General features: G+C 35.0%; 1 protein-coding gene across 5 annotated transcripts in view; it reads right to left on the reverse strand.

Annotated features, from left to right (window-relative positions):
• The window catches only part of trh (PAS domain-containing protein trachealess), a 309891-nt gene that overhangs the window by 190268 nt on the left and 98074 nt on the right, over positions 1-21549 (reverse strand). For all 5 annotated transcript variants that reach the window (XM_069829497.1, XM_069829502.1, XM_069829499.1 and 2 more), the window contains exon 2: positions 8098-8336. In XM_069829497.1, coding sequence (XP_069685598.1) covers positions 8098-8336 — 239 coding nt within the window. The remainder of the gene's footprint in view (positions 1-8097; positions 8337-21549) is intronic.

Raw genomic sequence — 21549 nt, forward strand, 5'->3', positions numbered from 1 at the left:
AATACATCTGTATCTACCTGCAGCGAGTCGACAACCTATAGTGCATGCACAGTAAACTTATTTTATCGGGTGCAAAGTCTCGAAGCCTGGTGATAAGTATACGTACAGGAATGTAGTGGCGAACCACAGCCAGTAAGTATGATATATGAATAAATATAAATATGAATATAATACGAGTAGCACTGTACGGAACGTTTCTGCACTCCCTGTATAAACGAGAAACATGTGTTGCTACAATTTTAGCGTCGTTTGGAGACGAAATAATTTCACAACTTTCTAATAAATAACCAGGGAAGGTAAATCGGGGTACAATCACAAACCTATTCATAATAATTCTTCAGTGCAGCTGAAATGCGAACCACCCCCTCCCCCCTATGTAGCGCCCTCTCCGCGAGCACACATTTCAAGGTCTGAATTAACCGAGTTTGGTTTACAATAAGTACCACCTAATTTCATCATCCCCTTCCCTCCACCGACTACCCCCCTCTCTTTCTCTCTCGCATTGCAAAATTGGATTTGGGTTAGCTTTGGCTAATTATTATTATTATTATTATTATTATTATTATTATTATTATTATAGTACATGGCATTGTGTGATTTTATCCTCTTTTGGTGATATCTCGTATTAGTTGGCAACACTGAATAGACGGCCAAATTAATCTTTTAGGAATTACTCTTACGTGATCCTCAGTCTACTCAAATCCTATCCTCACCTTCCCGTGGTGCAACTTGTTTTTAACAAACGACGCTCCGGGCACCGATTCACAGCGGTATAACTGTTCACTCAAGGATGGAGATGAGAAAAATAGTAAATATTTAAATTAGAAGGTTATGGGTAGCTCGTATACGTGGCGAACCACAACAGTAAGTATGATGTATGAATATAATATGGGTAGCACTGTACAGAAAGTTTCTGCACTCCCTGTATAAACGAGAAACATGTTCCTGGAATGCTACAATTTTAGCGTCGTTTGGAGATGAAATAATTTCACAACTTTCTAATAAATAACCAGGGGAGGTAAATCGGGGTACAATCACAAACCTATTCATAATAATTCTTCAGTGCTGCTGAAATGCGAACCACCCCTTTCCCCCTACGTAGTGCCCTCCCCACGAGCACACATTTCAAGGTCTGAATTAACCGAGTTTGGTTTACAATAAGTACCACCTAATTTCATCATCCCCTTCCCTCCACCGACTACCCCCCTCTCTTTCTCTCTCGCATTGCAAAATTGGATTTGGGTTAGCTTTGGCATCATCAACGTTAGCAGAGACCCGTACACACTGTGAAGGCTGTGATTAGATTTACATTTTGCAATGTTACAGCGAACGTACTAGTGGGAAGAGGGTTGCGGGGAGGGGTGAGTATTTTTCAGGGTCGCCTGCTTTCACTCATATATGTGGGGGTGATGAGCACGGCAGATATAGGAGTACCTAGTTTTTATTCATCTTCTACCCTTCACCCCTTCTATGAGAGTTAAAAAAAATGTATACACTACATAATTCTATCGTTCTTGTGCTATGTGGAAAGCATTTGAATCAGTGGAATCTATGTATCGTGCCAGCCACGGTAACCTAGTTAACTTGTTAGTGGCGAAGGGGGAAGCTGACAATGCTGTTAGTTATGCTCAGAAGCAGGGTGAGGGACAGGGACGGGCTTGCTTCAATGTATTACGAAAACTCATCAAGGTCCAGTGAATAATCTGCTACCTCCGCTAGCAAAATTCTTTATTACCAACAGCAGTGGAAGAATTTTTTACTATTGCGATTGTTTTTACATCCTTGAAGATATTTAACGTTATGCTCTATCTACAGCTGCATCTCTGGACAGTTTTCATTTTTAGTATTAGTAGTATTTATTTATTTAACCTGGTAGAGATAAGGCCGTCAGGAGATTTCAACTATAATATGAAGAATAAAATTACATTTACTTACTTACAAATGGCTTTTAAGGAACCCGAAGGTTCATTGCCGCCCTCACATAAGCCCGCCATCGGTCCCTATCCTGTGCAAGATTAATCCAGTCTCTATCATCATATCCCACCTTCCTCAAATCCATTTTAATATTATCCTCCCATCTACGTCTCGGCATCCCCAAAGATCTTTTTCCCTCCGGTCTCCCAACTAACTCTCTATATGCATTTCTGGATTCGCCCATACGTGCTACAAGCCCTGCCCATCTCAAACGTCTGGATTTAATGTTCCTAATTATGTCAGGTGAAGAATACAATGCGTGCAGTTCTGCGTTGTGTAACTTGGAAATTTATCTTTTGAAGAGGTGGAGAAGTTCAAATATCTTCGAGCAACAGTAACAAATATAAATGATACTCGGGAGGAAATTAAACACAGAATAAATACTATGGGAAATGCCTGTTATTATTCGGTTGAGAAGCTTTTATCATCCAGTCTGCTGTCAAAAACTCCGAAAGTTAGAATTTATAAAACAGTTATATTACCGGTTGTTCTTTATGGTTGTGAAACTTGGACTCTCACTTTGAGAGAGGAACATAGGTTAAGGGTGTTTGAGAATAAGGTGGTTAGGAAAATATTTGGGGCTAAGAGGGATGAAGTTACAGGAGAATGGAGAAAGTTACATAACACAGAACTGCACGCATTGTATTCTTCTCCTGATATAATTAGGAACATTAAATCCAGACGTTTGAGATGGGCAGGGCATGTAGCACATATGGGCGAATCCAGAAATGCATATAGAGTGTTAGTTGGGAGGCCGGAGGGAAAAAGACCTTTGGGGAGGCCGAGACGTAGATGGGAAGGTGATATTAAAATGGATTTGAGGGAGGTGGGATATGATGATAGAGACTGGATTAATCTTGCTCAGGATAGGGACCAATGGCGGGCTTATGTGAGGGCGGCAATGAACCTCCGGGTTCCTTAAAACCAGTAAGTAGTAGTAGTAGTAGTAGTAGTAGTAGTAGTAGTAGTAGTAACTATAAAGTGAAATGTAAATTAATTGTAGGCCTAATTAAATGTAAGGAACTATTTGGGGAAAGCGACTTTTTGTCCACTCTGTATATTAGACAATCACTTCATATGATTTTCACGATGTCTCAATTTTATCTACATATAGGCTTATCGTTAATCATGCATTTCACTTCATCATCGTGACGGAGGTGGGATTGCTCGCAGGTGCGTGGGTGAAGGCTCGATATCGCCGGAGCATCTTCTCGCCGTCCCTGCCAACAAGCGATCAAGTGAACGAGTTGTAACTAATCGAATTATCCCGGCAATCGTTGCCAGTAACGAGACAGCGGGTTCCCACACAGTGTGTGTGCTCCTGGAAGTAGCGATCGCCCGTCTTGTTCTCACGTCAGTCCGTGAGAAAACAAGTTCATCCATGAGAAACACCTCAAGTCGTGGAGACGGCATATGAACAATATGTGTCGGCCAGACAGGAACTTTATACAAAAATTCCTCCTTCTCCTCTTACTCTTCCTCAACAGTCCTCTCACTTCCTGTTCAAAGATCTAACGAAAAATCGAAAAATCTAAAGAGAATTGGGAGGACAAATTTAAAAGGTACGCAAAACGCGTCCTTGCAAGGGGTTGGGGCTGTACAAAACTAAATATGTGAGCTCCAAGCCTGTTGGCCACTAGTCTCACTCCGGGTTTCGCTGCTCCACTGAAGGAGCTTTAGAGAGTTTTGAAGGGGAAGCCGAAATTGGACGTAACCTCTTAGGTACCACATACGCGAGGTGGACGGAGATTTGATCAAGTGATCACGGGACGGGGCGAGGAGGAGATGGCTGGTGTTTGCCGTTAGGATGGCAAGACGCTGTCATCTGTTGTTCGATGACAAAGTATGTGAAGGCCGTCGGAAGAAGCGCCGTGAAATCTAAATCTGCAATTTGAGAGGTCCCTGTCCTTTCAAATTGCGACTAATTGAGTGACCTCGTATATTTAATAGACAATTTATAGGTTCTGAACTAGGGCATACGTCGTTTACAAGAAAAGGGGAATATATATGGGGAAGGGCATATAGGTCCGTGGCCCATTTCTTATAGGGCTCATCCCGACATTTGTCTTACGCCTTAGGAAAACCACGGAATACCTTAGGCAGGATGAGTTGTCTCATATAAGAGACTAGCCAATTTGGCTGTTATATAGGAGGTTATTGTTGTCATGAGCCTTGTTGAATCGTCTCAATTTAGAGACCAGCCATTTGGCTTTATGGTGACTCAATTACGAAGAGAGGGGAGGGATGTAATTATTAATTAATTTAGAGTAATTAGGGAGATTCATGGGGATATGAGTGCAGGTCCGTAGCCCATTTCTTTCAGGGCTCATCCCGACATTTGTCTTAGCGCCTTAGGAAAACCACGGAAAAACCTTAGGCAGGATGAGTTGTCTCAATTTCAGAGACTAGCCAGTTGGCTCTTAGGTAGAATGACTCTATGAGACATGCTTTATATTCCACGAAAGTTCTTCGGAACTCGATTTTCATAATTCACAATAATGGATATCATCAGAGAGTAGGATGGTTGACTACTGCACCATGCCCTCTTCCACAGAAGTTAAACTACAAGAAACCGCTAGGGAGAAAGATTCTTGAATCTGGTTACCATAGCGATTCCTATAGTCCAGGCCTGCACAAGGTTTGCGCTCTCCGAGCCGGCTCACAGCTCATGAGCGGAATGCAGATATTAGCTGCGCTCTGTATAAGGGTGAACTGGAAGAAGGGTTGATCTCGTACAAAATACTGTATACACAAAAGGAAATACAGCACTAGTAAGAGTGTTTATGAAATGAATTCCCGTTCAGTATTTGCAAAACTATCTTGGACTATTATTCATTAATAAAGAAATAATTATTTTACAGAAATAATAGAAATTCTATAGCTACTTAAATGTACAATATCATTTTGTTATATTTTTATTTATCAGTACATCAAAACGAGGTTTTATGCTGTTGGCAGCTGAAAGGAACAGTAGCCTACTGGTCGTAATGAAACATCAGTTACAGATGTTCGATGTCTGCCTTTATTAAAGTTGGTTATAGAAAACAATTGCTCACAAATCTAAATGTTGAGCCAAACATAGCAATCATTTTCACAGCCAGCCTGTGTAGTCGTGGATATTATTGCTAATGTTTAGTCTTGTAAAACTCAACCAGGCTAGTAGTATTATTCAAACGATCTTTAGCCCTTAGGTGACATTGAAGATCAATAAGTTCGAGCTGTAAATCGTTAAATGTTAAATGTTACGTTCCGTCTTTTAGATTCCTCTATACTGTACTGTAGCAGTAGGTAAGCAACGTGAAACAGTTACTGAGAATAGGCCTACACACTGCACTCCACTAGATAGCTGAGTGGTCGTTTCCCTCTCCTCTGCCTATAGCAAGTCTATGTCATTCTGACGTATCTTCCTCTCCGTTTCGGCGAGCGGTAAACACAGCTCTCCCGCTCCGAAGGAGCGCGCGCGCTCGTCGAGCGCTGTTTGTGCAGGTATGCTATAGATTATAGATGATGCAGAAGCCTTAAACATACTCTTCCAATCATATTCCGTCTCACATCTTTCCTCCTATGATCATATTTGTCTACGTCTCCTTCTCTTTTCATCCTATCTTTCCCTTCCTATTATTTTATTCCGCTCGTCTTCACCTGTCATCGTCCACTTCCACTTCGTCTTCCTCCTATGGTCCTCTTCTATTATTCCAATTTTTATCCTATTACCTTTCTTCCTATCACTCTCGTCCTATCATCTTCCTCGCATCATCTTTCGTCATTTTTCTATCATCCCCCTCCTATCATTTTACTCCTATCATCTTCCAACTGTCATCGTCCTCTTCCTTTTCGTCTTTCTCTGATCATCCTTTCCTATTATCATTCTTGTCTTTCTCCTATCATCGTCGTCTTCCTCATATCGTTGTCTTTCTCCTATCATCGTCGTCTTCCTCATATCGTTGTCTTTCTCCTATCATCATCGTCTTTCTCCTATCATCGTCGTCTCCCTTCTATCATCGTCGCATCGTAAATGATATTTTAACTGATTGAACTTTGCAACTTCCCTTGCATTTCCTTTTCCTCTTCCATAAATGAAATGCATTTCAGCAAGTTGAAAGGTTTAATGAATCTGAAATATTATTTACGATACCAACTGGCTTATCCCATGTTTATGAAAAATCACCAACATTCGCAGGAACAGGTCGTTTGCAACCAAACTTAAAAAGGATGACCTTGAGTTCGATTCTAGCTGGTTACTCTGACTAACATAATATGTAGGCTTACAACTACCAAAAGAAACGTTTCTGAATATAGGTTCCTATAATAAACTAGTGGCTTGTGCAGCAAATGCTGCAAACTAAGTTCATCAGAAGTTCAAATAAAAATTTTTGAGATTTAATATCAATGAAGAATACCAGACATTTTGAAAGTTATTTGCTTCCGTAATTATGAAACATACTCCCTCTGAATGTTTCTTTATGCCAAAATACTTTCTCTTGAACCTAGGCTATCCACCTTCAGTTCTTGAGTTTCAACGCGAAAAAACAAGTAACAATATCAGGACGATCAGTAGGTCTTTCATGTGGGAATAAAGCAATAGCTACTTCAGGTCATTGTGGATTGTAGGTGAAAGTTAAAAAAATAAATCAGGTTTGCTATGCTTTCGAACAATAGACATAGCATCTTGGTATAGCTTGAAATGTAGAGGGTAAAATCATTTTATTCTGCTAAGAAATCTTGCTGAAATGATCGGGAGACTACAAAATTTTGTAAGCTTCTTATTTTATCAATAAGTAATACCTTTTGGTCTTTCCTTAGGAACTGTAATTTTTGCGCTCTCTCTCGAGCCAATACTGAAGAGATTGACGCATATAAATATCTACATCATACCGCCATTAAGTATATGAAAAAGACCCAACTCCACTAGATTAATAACTATAGAAATATTTGATTTTTAATAACAATATTATATTACGTACGTTTTGTAGTTTTATAGAGGTGTTTGTAACATAGTCACTAAATCACTCAGTAAATTATAGAAATGAAGATCTAATTTAAGATATTCCCTGCATCTACTTACATAACCCCAAAACGTTTCACTTTCATATCATCAATATAGCATTAATATGTATAATTAATGAAAAATAGCTACATCATGGCATTAACTATAATAATATTTAATTTATAATGGTAATAATGTCATCAAACCACCTCAAGTTTTGTAGATTTTAATATCCAATACACACTGTACTCAGAAAAGTAAACACCACAGAATCAGACCTGTAAGTTATTTTTAGTGAGTCTTGAAGTTTTTAATAACCATTATTGAATTTGAACTCTAAATATGTTAGCAATGCTGCAGGGCATGGTCTTCGTGTAATACAGTAGTATATTGTTTATTGTAGTGTGTGTTTTGTTTTATTCTGAAATGCAATTAGTTCTCAAAACTGACGAAAGACGGATTTTGGAAAATAGGAAAATTATGTAGGAAAACTAACGCTTCACTGAAAGTTACTATTTTTCTCAAAATCCTTGGATGCCAAGCTTCAAAATGACGGGTCATTCATTAAAATCCGTTCGGCCGTTTTCTCGTAATTTCCATTACCAGTTCAAATTATATATATAGATAAGTTGTTCATAATTGTCTGCTCTATCATCCCTAAAAGTTTGTAACATAGTCACTAAATCACCCTGTAGATGTAGATAAATGTTAAAAAAGTAAACTCCAGATGAAATTGGGACCTCTTAAATATAAAAGGCGTTGTACTGTATTTTACTATATTATCACGTAATCTTTATAGCGGGTTATTCATTTAATTACGTGAATCAACTTCTGTTTTCTTTGGTAAAAAGTCGTTAGTTTACTGTGCTATGAAAGGAGATGTACTGAATTGCACTATGCTATCTCGTAATCTTTATAGCGGGATAGTTATTTAATTACGCTTTATTTAGAAGTAATTAAAATAAATGCGAATAACCATCATAACCTTAGCATATATAGACAGCTTTACGACTCTTGCTGTTTAACTGGAGGTCATGAAGTGAAGTACAATGGTGACATCGCGTTCCTTTAGGCACTGCCCTTGAAATCACAGTGATAATAGTGCCTAGCATTATGTAGTATGATGTCCTTCCTACCTTTGACGCTCTTGTTGGGCGGAGGGCCGTCTCGACTCCAGGGCGGGTCCCCGTGACCGGAGAAGTCCCGGAGCTTGAGGTAGGAGATGGTGAGCCTTATGATGGAGGCCTTGTCCAGCTGCGAGGTGATGGCCGCCGGCAGGGGCAGCATCTTGGCCAGCTCGTAGAACTCGAAGTTCTCCTTCCCTCGGCGAGATCTCGCCGCGTCCCGACTCTTCTCTTTCCGCAGCTCCAAGATGCTGTAACCAACATTCACGTCAGCTCGTCCGCCTTCCACAAGTTCAACATATCAGTAAGATTCACTCTAACAATTAATTACATAATAAATAATAAGGTAGAAGAAAGACATTCGCAAAAATACTGTCACGAAAAAAAACCATATCTTCTCAGTCTTTGTTTTACGCGCTTCGAATTAATTCAGCTTAAGCTTCATAGATGGATGGATGGATCGATGGATAGGTAGGTAGATAGATAGGTAAATAGGTAGATAGACAGATAGGTAGGTAGATAGATGGATGGATGGATGGATGGATGGATGGATGGATGGATGGATGGATAGATCGATAGATAGATAGATAGATAGATATATAGATAGATAGATAGATATATAGATAGATAGATAGATAGATAGATAGATAGATAGATAGATAGATAGATAGATAGATAGATAGATAGATAGATAGATAGATAGATAGATAGATAGATAGATAGATAGATAGATAGATAGATAGATAGATAGATAGATAGATAGATAGATAGATAGATAGATAGATAGATAGATAGATAGATAGATAGATAGATAGATAGATAGATAGATAGATAGATAGATAGATAGATAGATAGATAGATAGATAGATAGATAGATAGATAGATAGATAGATAGATAGATAGATAGATAGATAGATAGATTAGATAGATACTACAATATGAATAAATGTAAAAATCAAATCAAAAATAAATATACAATCACCAGATACTCCCAGAAACAGGTTATAAGTTTTAAAAGAAATAGTATAAAATCAAGTTTAAATGTACAGATTTGTCAATTACATGAGGTTAAAACAAATATTATCTAAAACGTAATATTGCTAAACTCATTGACACTGTAGAGTGGATTTGCCATCAATGTCCTTCTCACCATCCTTCTGAAAGTAAAATATGACGTGTTTCCTATATACAATGGTAAAGAGTTGTATACTGTTCATAGTTTATTTTCCTGAACTATTATTCAAAATACATGAATAAGTGGCATAATTTTCATATACATTCAAATAAACCGGAGGATTTTCACTTTCTGATATGACTCAATTATTATTTGGATACTCCAAAACCTTGGTGATCCGAGGCAAATTTGAAAAATGTACTGTAATGGCAAAAAAAGCGGACCGATCCTTGTAGCTGATTTCAGAGCCTTGTTGACTCCAGAGAAAGATAGACTGGTAACTAAGACTTTTGTGGTTCGAATCCTGCCTGGGAAGAAAACTTGTTTTTTGTTCCTTATTCAAATTTACTCCCAATACTTTTCGATTACTGTTAAAATTCATGTTCTGGGAATAATAAGTTAATTAAGTAGTAAAATATCGCTGCAATCGAAAAGTATTGGGAATAAATTTGAATAAGGAACAAAAAACGTTTCCTTCCCAGGCAGGATTCGAACCACGAAAGTCTTAGTTACCAGTCTATCGTGGTCTGGAGTGAACAAGGCTCTGAAATCAGCTACAAGGGTCGGTCCGGTTTTTTTGCCATTACGTATGTACATTAAAGCACTATCGAATTCAAAAAACGCTTATCTTTTAATGACAGAGTGATTCAGATATTAACTGCAATATCTGCCAACCTACAAAATCACTTTTGTTTCAAAGATTTCTTGCGATTTGTCAATGAATCATTGATCGAAGTGTTACTTTTCATGTTAAAGTGGCCCAAGTACACTCCAGAGATGTGGAAAAAACAGAAAACAAATATCTGATGTATAAATCCACGGTTTACAAGTAAAATACATTAAGTAAAAAAAAAAATATTACTTCTGAGAAAAAGGAATTTGAAAGTTCTTCACAAAATTGAGTCTTCAAGATTTTACTTTTGGTAAACTGTTTCTCTTTATGTATGGACCTATTTCATTTTCCATTCTAAGTTTATACACATCCATTATGTAGCCTACATCAGTGATGTCAAAGCAAGTGCATTTTTCTGACCTTGACGTCGTGCGCGGGCATTAAGCGCTAGGTATGCTAGGGGGAATAAGCAGCCTGTTGGATTAAGAAAACAGTGGTGCACAAACTTCAAACGGAACGTGAAATTTTATGTCGTTATTTTTATATGGCTTCTTTCTGTTTGTTATTTTCTATATTGTCTGTAAAACAAAAGTACTAACACCTATTTCTTAGCCCAATATTGCAGTTGTGTTTTAAACGTTAATAACATAATAAAGAGTAAAGAAGGAATATTCACACAAATTCCATAATAACTACAATTATACTGTACTAAGTGAATTAAACACATCATTCATAAAGAAAGTGTTATCCCAAAGAAAGACACTGAATATGACATGATAAGTTGAAATTGATATTGATAGTATCTTTAGCCTTATAAAAGTAATCAAAACAATATTACAGTACAAAGCAAAGTTGTCTAGGTATATGTTTTAACTGTAACTAATATTACATAATAAAACTCTTATCGCATTATGCTTTTAGGTGATATTGGTGCACAACTTTCTGTTATCAGAATATTAAATTATCTCGAAATCTGCTGAAGCTATAAAGCTGACGTTTTAGCAACACATAGGCACATATCTTTTGTTTGTGATGTAACAGTATTTGCTTTGTTAATTCATTTCCTTACAAACATTTTCCATGCGAATATTTTCAAACATGTTGATACACTATCTTCAGTAATACGTATTTACGGTATATTAGATTTACGAAAACATTGTTTTAGTACCTGTAAGGCTACTAAACAAACATATCTGAAAATTTCACTTTTCTGTAAAAGAAAGTTGAGAAAATATTCCTTTTGAACACAAAAGCAAACTAAATACTTGTGAAAAATGAGAATTAAAATTAAAACTTACATTCTTATAATGCATTTATACTTCTCAGACAAATCTAAAAATTAAGGTGGATACAGTTTTAATAAGTTCTCTTCCATTCATCCATTGACTCAGTGCTGGCCATCCCTGTATATAGCTCGAACAAGCGGCATATACTACCTCTTTCGTCTGTATTTTTCCTTTCCGCTGTAAAGTGCTCAGGCTCTCCTGGGCTCTAAAGCGCGCGCTTGCTCCTATGGACATCAGTTGACATCACTGGCGTACATTATATACACCTCTTTCTCAGAAGTAATATTTTTTACTAAATGTGTTTTGCTTGTAAACAGATGATAATGGTACGAACTGCGTAACTGTGACGACGTTCTTTATAATAATAATAATAATAATAATAATAATAATAATAATAATAATAATAGTGGCGGTGACTAATACATTGCTATTCAAGTGTTCCTATTACATCAAATACGTTCGAAGTTCAGAAGAAGATAAATAAACCCCAGAAGAGTGGAGTCAAATACTCCGCTTCCTGATATTGCCCTTCTCCAAGTTGAGAAGAAAAGTGTAGTGTTATCGGAGACTTGTCGAGAGGTTGCACCATTTACAACTTCCTTTTACGATCTACGGAACGGTTATTTCTACTGGCAGAAACGGTTATTTCTCTATGTCTGATTGCCTTTGCTTACTATAACAATAATCATTCTGCCTGCGTTATATTTACTCTCCAATCTGGCGTATCAGCGGGAATAGTCGGTGTTCATTATTTATAACGAAGAGATAGATCTTTTGTAGGTGAAATATTTACAGCAGCAATTAACTGTACGTCCTACTTACATACAACTAACTGAAGGACAGAAAGAACCACAGAATAGGAAGGGAAAGAAGGCATAATTTAATGAGGATAACCCTCGTGCTGGAATAATACAAAGCAATCCGTTTGGGAAGGCATAAAATAAAAACAATCATCAACACATATTCCAAAAAAAATTAAGATTTTTGATCTTATGGTAAGAAGTAACTCATTACGAAGAGTTTCACACTAAAAGCTGTATGGTTCGCTTTTTCTTCGTTCAAAAAAGACCTCTGGCTCTGAACTATTCTGAGGCATCATTCACTGTATTACCAACATTCTGTTTTATACTATCTACTGTATATTACACTCAACTGATGCAAACGAAGTATCTTCGGCATACACTGAAGTAAAATGTGTTTGGAAAACTGTTCTCGGAGAGAATCTCTATGAATAAAACGCCACATCATTAGAAGTATTTCTGCATGAAGAAGTGTTTTGTCTCTCTGAGATGGATTTTGGCCCTCGGTTGTATAATTCTTTAGCTAAGTTACACCCAGAACTTCTAACATGTAACCCACTGACATATAATAAGAAAATTAGAAACGTGTTAATGTTTTCAATTTGATTAAATACGTTTATAGCCTACATGTATGAATTAATCAGCCTATATTATATTTGTATTCTATAATTTCGGAATATATATTTTTTCATAAATTGTCCTACTTTATCTACGTACGATATTATTCTTCTCTATGTTAATATTATATTATATAATTTCATTGTAGCTGTAATTTTAATTTTAGTTCGTATTATATTTTATTTTCTGCATTCCTCTTATATTAATATATTACATTATATAATTTCATTGTAGTTGTAATTTTAATTTTAGTTCCTATTTTATTTTACTTTCTGTATTCCTCTTATATTAATATATTATATTATGTAATTTCATTGTAGTTGTAATTTTAATTATAGTTCCTATTTTATTTTACTTTCTGTATTCCTCTTATATTAATATATTATATTATGTAATTTCATTGTAGTTGTAATTTTAATTATAGTTCCTATTTTATTTTACTTTCTGTATTCAACTTACATTAATATATTATATTATGTAATTTCACTGTAGCTGTAATTTTAATTTTAGTTCCTATTTTATTTTACTTTCTGTATACATCTTATATTTTATAATTTCAATGTAGCTGTAATTTTAATTTTAGTTCCTATTTTATTTTACTTTCTATATGCATCTTATATTACATAATTTCACTGTAGCTGTAATTTTAATTTTAATTCCTATTTTATTTTACTTTCTATATACATCTTATATTATATAATTTCACTGTAACTGTAATTTTAATTTCAGTTCCTATTTTATTTTACTTTCTGTATTCCTCTTACATTAATATATTATATTATATAATTTCATTGTACCTGTAATTTTAATTTTAGTTCCTATTTTATTTTACTTTCTATATTCATCTTATATTATGTAATTTCAATGTAGCTGTAATTTTAATTTTAGTTCCTATTTTATTTTACTTTCTATATTCATCTTATATTATGTAATTTGAATGTAGTTGTAATTTTAATTTTAGTTCCTATTTTATTTTACTTTCTATATTCATCTTATATTATGTAATTTCAATGTAGCTGTAATTTTAATTTTAGTTTCTATTTTATTTTACTTTCTATATTCATTTTATATTATGTAATTTGAATGTAGTTGTAATTTTAATTTTAGTTCCTATTTTATTTTACTTTCTATATACATCTTATATTATATAATTTCACTGTAACTGTAATTTTAATTTTAGTTCCTATTTTATTTTACTTTCTGTATTCCTCTTACATTAATATATTATATTATATTATATAATTTCATTGTAGCTGTAATTTTAATTTTAGTTCCTATTTTATTTTACTTTCTATATTCATCTTATATTATGTAATTTCAATGTAGCTGTAATTTTAATTTTAGTTCCTATTTTATTTTACTTTCTATATTCATCTTATATTATGTAATTTGAATGTAGTTGTAATTTTAATTTTAGTTCCTATTTTATTTTACTTTCTATATACATCTTATATTATATAATTTCACTGTAGCTGTAATTTTAATTTTAGTTCCTATTTTATTTTACTTTCTGTATACATCTTATATTATATAATTTCAATGTAGCTGTAATTTTAATTTTAGTTCCTATTTTATTTTACTTTCTATATACATCTTATATTATATAATTTCACTGTAGCTGTAATTTTAATTTTAGTTCCTATTTTATTTTACTTTCTATATACATCTTATATTATATAATTTCACTGTAGCTGTAATTTTAATTTTAGTTCCTATTTTATTTTACTTTCTATACACATCTTATATTATATAATTTCACTGTAGCTGTAATTTTAATTTTAGTTCCTATTTTATTTTACTTTCTATATACATCTTATATTATATAATTTCATTGTAACTGTAATTAGGGAAAACGCGGAAATTCTAGTTGAAGCAAGTAAAGCGATAGGGTTGGAAGTAAATCCCGAAAAGACTAAGTATATGATTATTTCTCGTGACCAGAATATTGTACGAAATGGAACTATAAAAATTGGAGATTATATTTCGAAGAGGTGGAAAAATTCAAATATCTTGGAGTAACAGTAACAAACATAAATGACACTCGGGAGGAAATTAAACGCAGAAGAAATATGGGAAATGCGTGTTATTATTCGGTTGAGAAGCTTTTGTCATCTAGTCTTCTGTCAAAAAGTCTGAAAGTTAGAATTTATAAAACAGTTATATTACCGGTTGTTCTGTATGGTTGTGAAACTTGGACTCTCACTTTGAGAGAGGAACAGAGATTAAGGGTGTTTGAGAATAAGGTTCTTAGGAAAATATTTGGGGCTAAGAGGGATGAAGTTACAGGAGAATAGAGAAAGTTACACAACGCAGAGATGCACGCATTGTATTCTTCACCTGACATAATTAGGAACATAAAATTCAGACGTTTGAGATGGGCAGGACATGTAGCATGTATGGGCGAATCCAGAAATGCATATAGAGTGTTAGTTGGGAGGCCGGAGGGAAAAGACCTTTGGGGAGGCCGAGACGTAGATGGGAAGATAATATTAAAATGGATCTGAGGGAGGTGGAATATGATGGCAGAGACTGGATTAATCTGGCTCAGGATAGGGACCAATGGCGGGCTTATGTGAGGGCGGCAATGAACCTCCGGGTTCCTTAAAAGCCAGTAAGTAAGTAAGTAAGTAAGTAAGTAAGTAAGTAAGTAAGCAAGCACTGTAGCTGTAATTTTAATTTTAGTTCCTATTTTATTTTATTTTCTATATTCATCTTATATTATATAATTTCACTGTAGCTGTAAATTTAATTTTAGTTTCTATTTCATTTTACTTTTTATATTCCTCTTAGGCCTATATTAACAATATATCTGAACTGCGACCGAACAAGACCGCTGCTCATTCGGTCCTCAAATTTTGTTAATATTATTGTATCCTCTTTTTATATTGATTGCATTATTTTATCTCTATTTCTATTGTTGTAATTATATTCTATAGTCGGATATTCTGTAAACAAACAGCCTTTCCAAAATAAACAAACATACAAGATAAGTCATATGATATAAACACAGCTGAAACTTCGTCCCTAATTATGGTAGCGATTTGCGGTTTTCACCATTATCCAGGAAACAGGAGGCTATTAAAATAAACGATGTTCAAAATACATGATTTTTCATTGAGGTAAGTCTTTAAAATCCATCGTCCTCAACGTGGCCTGAACCTATGAAAATCGAATTTAATAATAGCTACAGAAATCACTCGCCATGGGAAAGACAATCGCCGGGATGTCGGTGACTGGAGAGTTATTTTCAATTAGTCTTCAGTGTTTATACAGACAAACGGGATCACCACAGCCAACTAAGAGACAGCTCACCAATCTTCCGGCTGTTAAATAAGAAACATATTGGACTCTTGGGAGAAGATGCCTTCTTCTTTTCTCTTTCCTCGCGGCGTATTGAAATCACTGTTCCCATTCGTACGGGTCTAGAATCGGAAACCTTTCGGAGTAGGAAAGGTTATGTCGGACGAGAGCGCCGGAGGGGTGGGGGCTCCAGTTCAATCCTCGAGGTGGGGAAGGGGGCGAAGTGTGAGCAGGATAGATTCAGAATCTTGGACAAACACAACCCTCATTCCCATACATCGAGTGCGGGAGGAGGGAGTGCTCTGTGACTGAGAGGGGGTGTAGGGTGTCCCTGAGGGCATATAAAAGTGAAAAGTGGCATGACCATGGGAATAGCCGCAGGGAAAGGATGGGGAGAAATGGAAGTCTGGGGGCAGTAAAAGACGATGATTAGGCGTATCCCAAAATGAAATGTCCACTCGTGAGCTGATGCCGAGGATGAGGGGGATGGATTGAGAGAACGGGATGGAGGCTTAAACGGCCACCGGAGAAATTAAAGTTTTGCAGACGGTGGAATTGGTTGGAAGAAATCTCTTCCCAAGAAGACGAACACGAAGAAAGGAAGAGAGAAGGAGAATGGACGAAATATAGAGACCGCATCTGATCACGAAGGAAGGCGGATAGAGAGAGAGAAAAAAATTGGAAATATAATTCGTGTCGTAATGGAGAAATGTCTGTAATGCAGCTGAAGCCAGACTGTTTCTTGCGATCCGAACATTTAATATAGCTATAGACTATATATTTTTTTCATGGTTTGCTTAAAAATACAATTCATATATTTCTATTAAAATTCAAGGAAATAGTCAGTTCTGAATCTTTGCTGTCGGACCCTGGGTTAGCTTATTTCCGCGAAATGAGGGATAACACATTTTTTGCCAGTCACGTGTTATTCAGGACCATGCATAGGAAGGAAAAAATTAAGTTTTATTTTGTATTATTTTGGAGCACTGTAGCTTCGAAGTTAAGGTGTAACGCTGCAAAGTCGGAAGATCGCGGATTCACTGGCGTTCAAAGATATCGGACTTAGAATTTTCTGATCGTTTAAGAGAACTTCCTAACCACGGGATAAGTCAGAACCAAAGAACATACAAATGAACGAACTTTGAAATAGTTGCTCTAGTTCCCAATAGGTGACACTATTATACATTCATCTGTCATCTGAAATCGATATATGAGCAGTTCAGAGCAAAAGTGGTGTAAGTCAAAATTGGGTAATGAGGTTGAAAGTAAAAATACAGCGCAAAGTAGCAATTAATATGTCCTTCGTGCTATGCACTGACTATTAATAGTTTAAATAAATTGAATATTAATTGATACTTTGCGCTGTATTTTACAGAATGTTTACTGTAACCCTCATTACCCATTTTTGACTTACACCACTTCTGCTCTTAACGGCTCATTTATGTCTCAAGCAAATTAGAAAAACATAACGCAGTTCTGCATAATTAAAATACTTAAATTCATAAAATAAAAGAGTGGAAACAATAATATATAATAATATTTTCCAATCTTTATTTCAGAAGACTACTTTAGAATTATAATGCATTAAATGTTATAATCTCTATGCCATACTTTGATGACTGACAAGGAGTAATCGAAAATCGTCTATGACGTAGGCCTAATTTGTAAACATTTTATTTTCTCCTGCATTTTTCTATGATTACAAAAAGTTTTCATTTCCTCAAAATGTTTCTTATTATTTCAAAATTCAAAATAATGATGTAGATTAAGTAAAAAATATTCTCATAGTTGACAATATTACCTCTGAAAAAAAGTCGTTTTGAAAGCTCTTGACAAAACTGAATCCTCAAAATATTATTTTTAGTAAGTTGTTTCTCTTTATGTGTATTCAATTTTCAAATTTTAAGTTCATACACACACTATGTACTGTACATTACATTATATACGTATTTTTTCTCAGAAGTGATATTTTCGGGGTTTGAGATAGCCCACATGTCACAAGCCGTACTAAAGATGTTGCTTTGCTAATTATCCAATATGGAGTGATGTCTAATATACGGAACTGTTACCTATTAAGTATACAACTTTCTCAGTGATCACATCGTGTCTCTAGAGTGGTGCATTACAAATATGAGGTTATTTTCAATAATTTAAGGACAGTGGAAGCTCTTAAGTTCGACATCCTATAGTTCGACTGCTTGCGTAGGAGAATTAAACACGCCTCTATACGGGCACTAAGAAATGGGTTTTCCATTTGAATGGGAATTGGTCCTGTGTCTTGTAGTGATACTTTTGTTAAAGGAAAACAGAATATTTTATTGATTAGGACATCCATATTTAATCATTGATTTTAAATTAATGAACTCTTCTTTTTCTATTTGAGAATTGTGCCGTTTGTGAGACGGAACTGTCGAAACCCACTGTGGTACTAGAAACGCATACACAAGTCTCGGGACGGGCAGGAATTGCAAGTACAGTACTCCAACCACGAGAAAGTCTCTGCCGGATGAGACGAAGGGGATAATGCTGTGAATGAATGTTGAAGTCATAAGATGTCATAAGGTCACACACGTGGGTACTCGTATCTCTATTGGCTCGCTGTCACAGCACAAACAATAACACTGATACACACATGTTTATACTAGCCTAGTTACAAAATTAGATCACTGTTAATCTCCTGGTCTTTTAATCTCTCCGTACAGGAAACAACAAATGCAGGAGAGCGAATGGTTTTTAAACTGACGTTATAACGATAATATTATATATATACTTCGCTCCAATATATGACATGACATGGGGAACTATTAATAATGGAATTCCTCAAGGATCAATATTAGGTCCCCTACTTTTTCTTGTCTTTATAAATGATCTTGCCCCCCTTATAAAAGATGTAGGTCATCCCATATTATTTGCAGATGACACAATTATAGTAATTACAGCCAATAACTCCAACACATTCCAATCTTCAACAAAGGAAATTCTCTTCAAAATATGTGACTGGTTCTCAGTCAATAAATTAGTATTAAATTGTAACAAAACTAACGTAATTCAATTTAAATCCTGTCCAAATTCAACGTCGCAAATTTCTAGCGCAATAATTAATAATAGATCCCTATTAGAAACAACAACAACCAAATTTCTTGGCTTAAAAATCGATAATGTGTTAAATTGGAAAAATCATATTAAAGAAATTACCCCCAAACTAAATTCAGCTTGTTTTGCTATTAGATCTATGCAAAAGATAGTAAATATCAATACCTTAAAAACAATATACTTTGCATACTTCCACTCGGTAATGAGTTTCGGAATAATATTCTGGGGAAATTCCACAGATAGTAACAATATATTTCTATTACAAAAAAGAGTAATTAGAATAATAGTAGGTGCCAAATCTAGCGAATCGTGTAGGACTATTTTAAAAAAACTACAAATAATGCCCATGGCTTGTCAGTATATCTTTTCATTAATAATCTTCCTCGTATGTAATCGTGAAAACTTTGTAACTAATTCAACAGTTCATAGCATAAATACACGTCAAAAAAATGACTTTCATACTCCATCGGCAAGTATATCGTGCTATCAAAAAGGAGTGCGTTATATGGCAGTAAAAATTTTTAATAGCCTCCCTATCGATATAAAAAATGAAACTCAAAACATAAAATTATTTAGGGCCAAAATAAAGAAGTACCTAATTTCTCACGCCTTCTATTCTGTAGGTGAATTCATGACATTCAATAACACTTCATGAAATTGATACTAAAGCTATGTGTTGTACTAGTAGACTATATTGTAAATCTCGTCTGTATACATTTCATCTAGACTGTGACTATAAATTAAGATTTTATAATAGTATTAAGTTTTTTGACTTGTTCCATATTCTAGCTGTAAGCATGTATGAATACCATGGAATGTTAATAAATACAATACAATACAATGACGCAGTAATAAGCACATTCCTTTCACAGTTGATCTCCTGGTTGGAGAACAGTAGACCCTACAGTACTCTATTCGTTGATGGATAACCAATAAGAATTTGTATTCATTTCACCTGCCACACCCACTACCCTTATTGGACTGAATTATCAATTCTGTTCAGTCGAACTTAGGAGAGTCCACTGTACTTTTTTTTTATTACGTGTGTAGTGTTGGAGGATATTGAAGTTTCATCAAACTTTTAACAACTAAACCCTATTTTAGAGCAATACATTTTCTAGGTCGTAGTGTCCCTTTCCAGAAATTCAATCCAATTCAATTCTTAGCAAGGCTATGTCCGTTCAACGAGTTACACCAGAGCCAAAAATCGGTTGACACCTTAATGAGGTATTTTCCCACATATATCTGAGCTACATCTTAAGCAATGTTTCTCTGTGAGGTCAGCACGTCTCCAAATTAGTGAAAACGTCCGCAACTCCGACATCTCTGACTTTAACTTGGCTTGCATCCAGGTTACATTCGACCTCAAGAAGCTCTGTGACAAAGAATTGTGTCGTAATCATGTTTTAAAATGTAGATACATTTCAGACTTGCGTTAGGCTATACGTTGCTGTATCTGGCTGTTTACAGTGCACATATATGCAATAAAGAAATACGATTTGAATGCCATATTGCATGGTTCTACGTACGTTTTATTTATTACCATTCAATCTTGCACAGTCTTGGCAACGCTTTTACACACATTTCCTATAGCTTTCAAGATAAATGTCGAGATGAGGACCTTTCTATGGGCCTACACAGTCTCTCCACTCCCAAAAGAAATAGTCTATTTAGGCCCGATTGTATAAAACTCCCTGACTAAAGATCAACTTTGATCGAAGATCGAAAAGTGAACCGAGTTCAGACACTTCTTCTATTGTATAGCCTAAAACTTTTCTGTGATCAAATTACCTTGGTTCAAATGCAATCTAAGTTCACGTGAAAAGGATTTGGCAACATCGCATAAACAAGTGAAATACGTGATGCGCGGACCATGTTATACAGGTTTGTTCAGTGTTGCCAATCTAGCGACTTTAACTCTTTTTCAACAACAATTTCTTTTAACTTTTATATTGCTTAAATAGGGATTTAGTGACCTTTTTAGCACCCCATAGAGACAAAATTTAATCTTTCTTTGTTGGTAATTAGAAATCTAGCGACTTTACAACTACTTTTTGGCGACTTTCCGTATTACACTCTGTTGGAGACACTGGTTTGTTTGTGCAATGTAAATAATGGCGGACAATAAGAAGAAGGTTGACTGTTCTCCAAGTTGTTATCATGTTATGGTGTTTGATACTGCTAAACATAATAAAGCTTTATAAAACGACAATTTTCGTTTAGTAATACAGTTAATTGAACATTTATGAATGTACCTATCATATCCATTAATAATTAATGGTTGTTATAAACAAAATATAATTGTAGGTTATGTTATTTGATACTGCTGAACACGATAGAGCCTTATAAAATATAAGAATGTTTGTGTATTAAGGCAAGAAATTGAAAGAAATATATATATATATATATATATATATATATAAATGTACCTAACATATCTATTAATATTAATAATAAAGGATATTTTATTTGCACAATCTGTCACTCGTATATTTCAAACAGAAAAGAAATAACTGAACTTGGATCATCTAACTTAATCGGAGAAATTTCTTCAGTCAAAGTTGACTTTAGTTTGAGACA

Source organism: Periplaneta americana, chromosome 6, assembly GCF_040183065.1.
Source record: "Periplaneta americana isolate PAMFEO1 chromosome 6, P.americana_PAMFEO1_priV1, whole genome shotgun sequence".
NCBI classification, from domain to species: Eukaryota; Metazoa; Arthropoda; class Insecta; order Blattodea; family Blattidae; genus Periplaneta; species Periplaneta americana.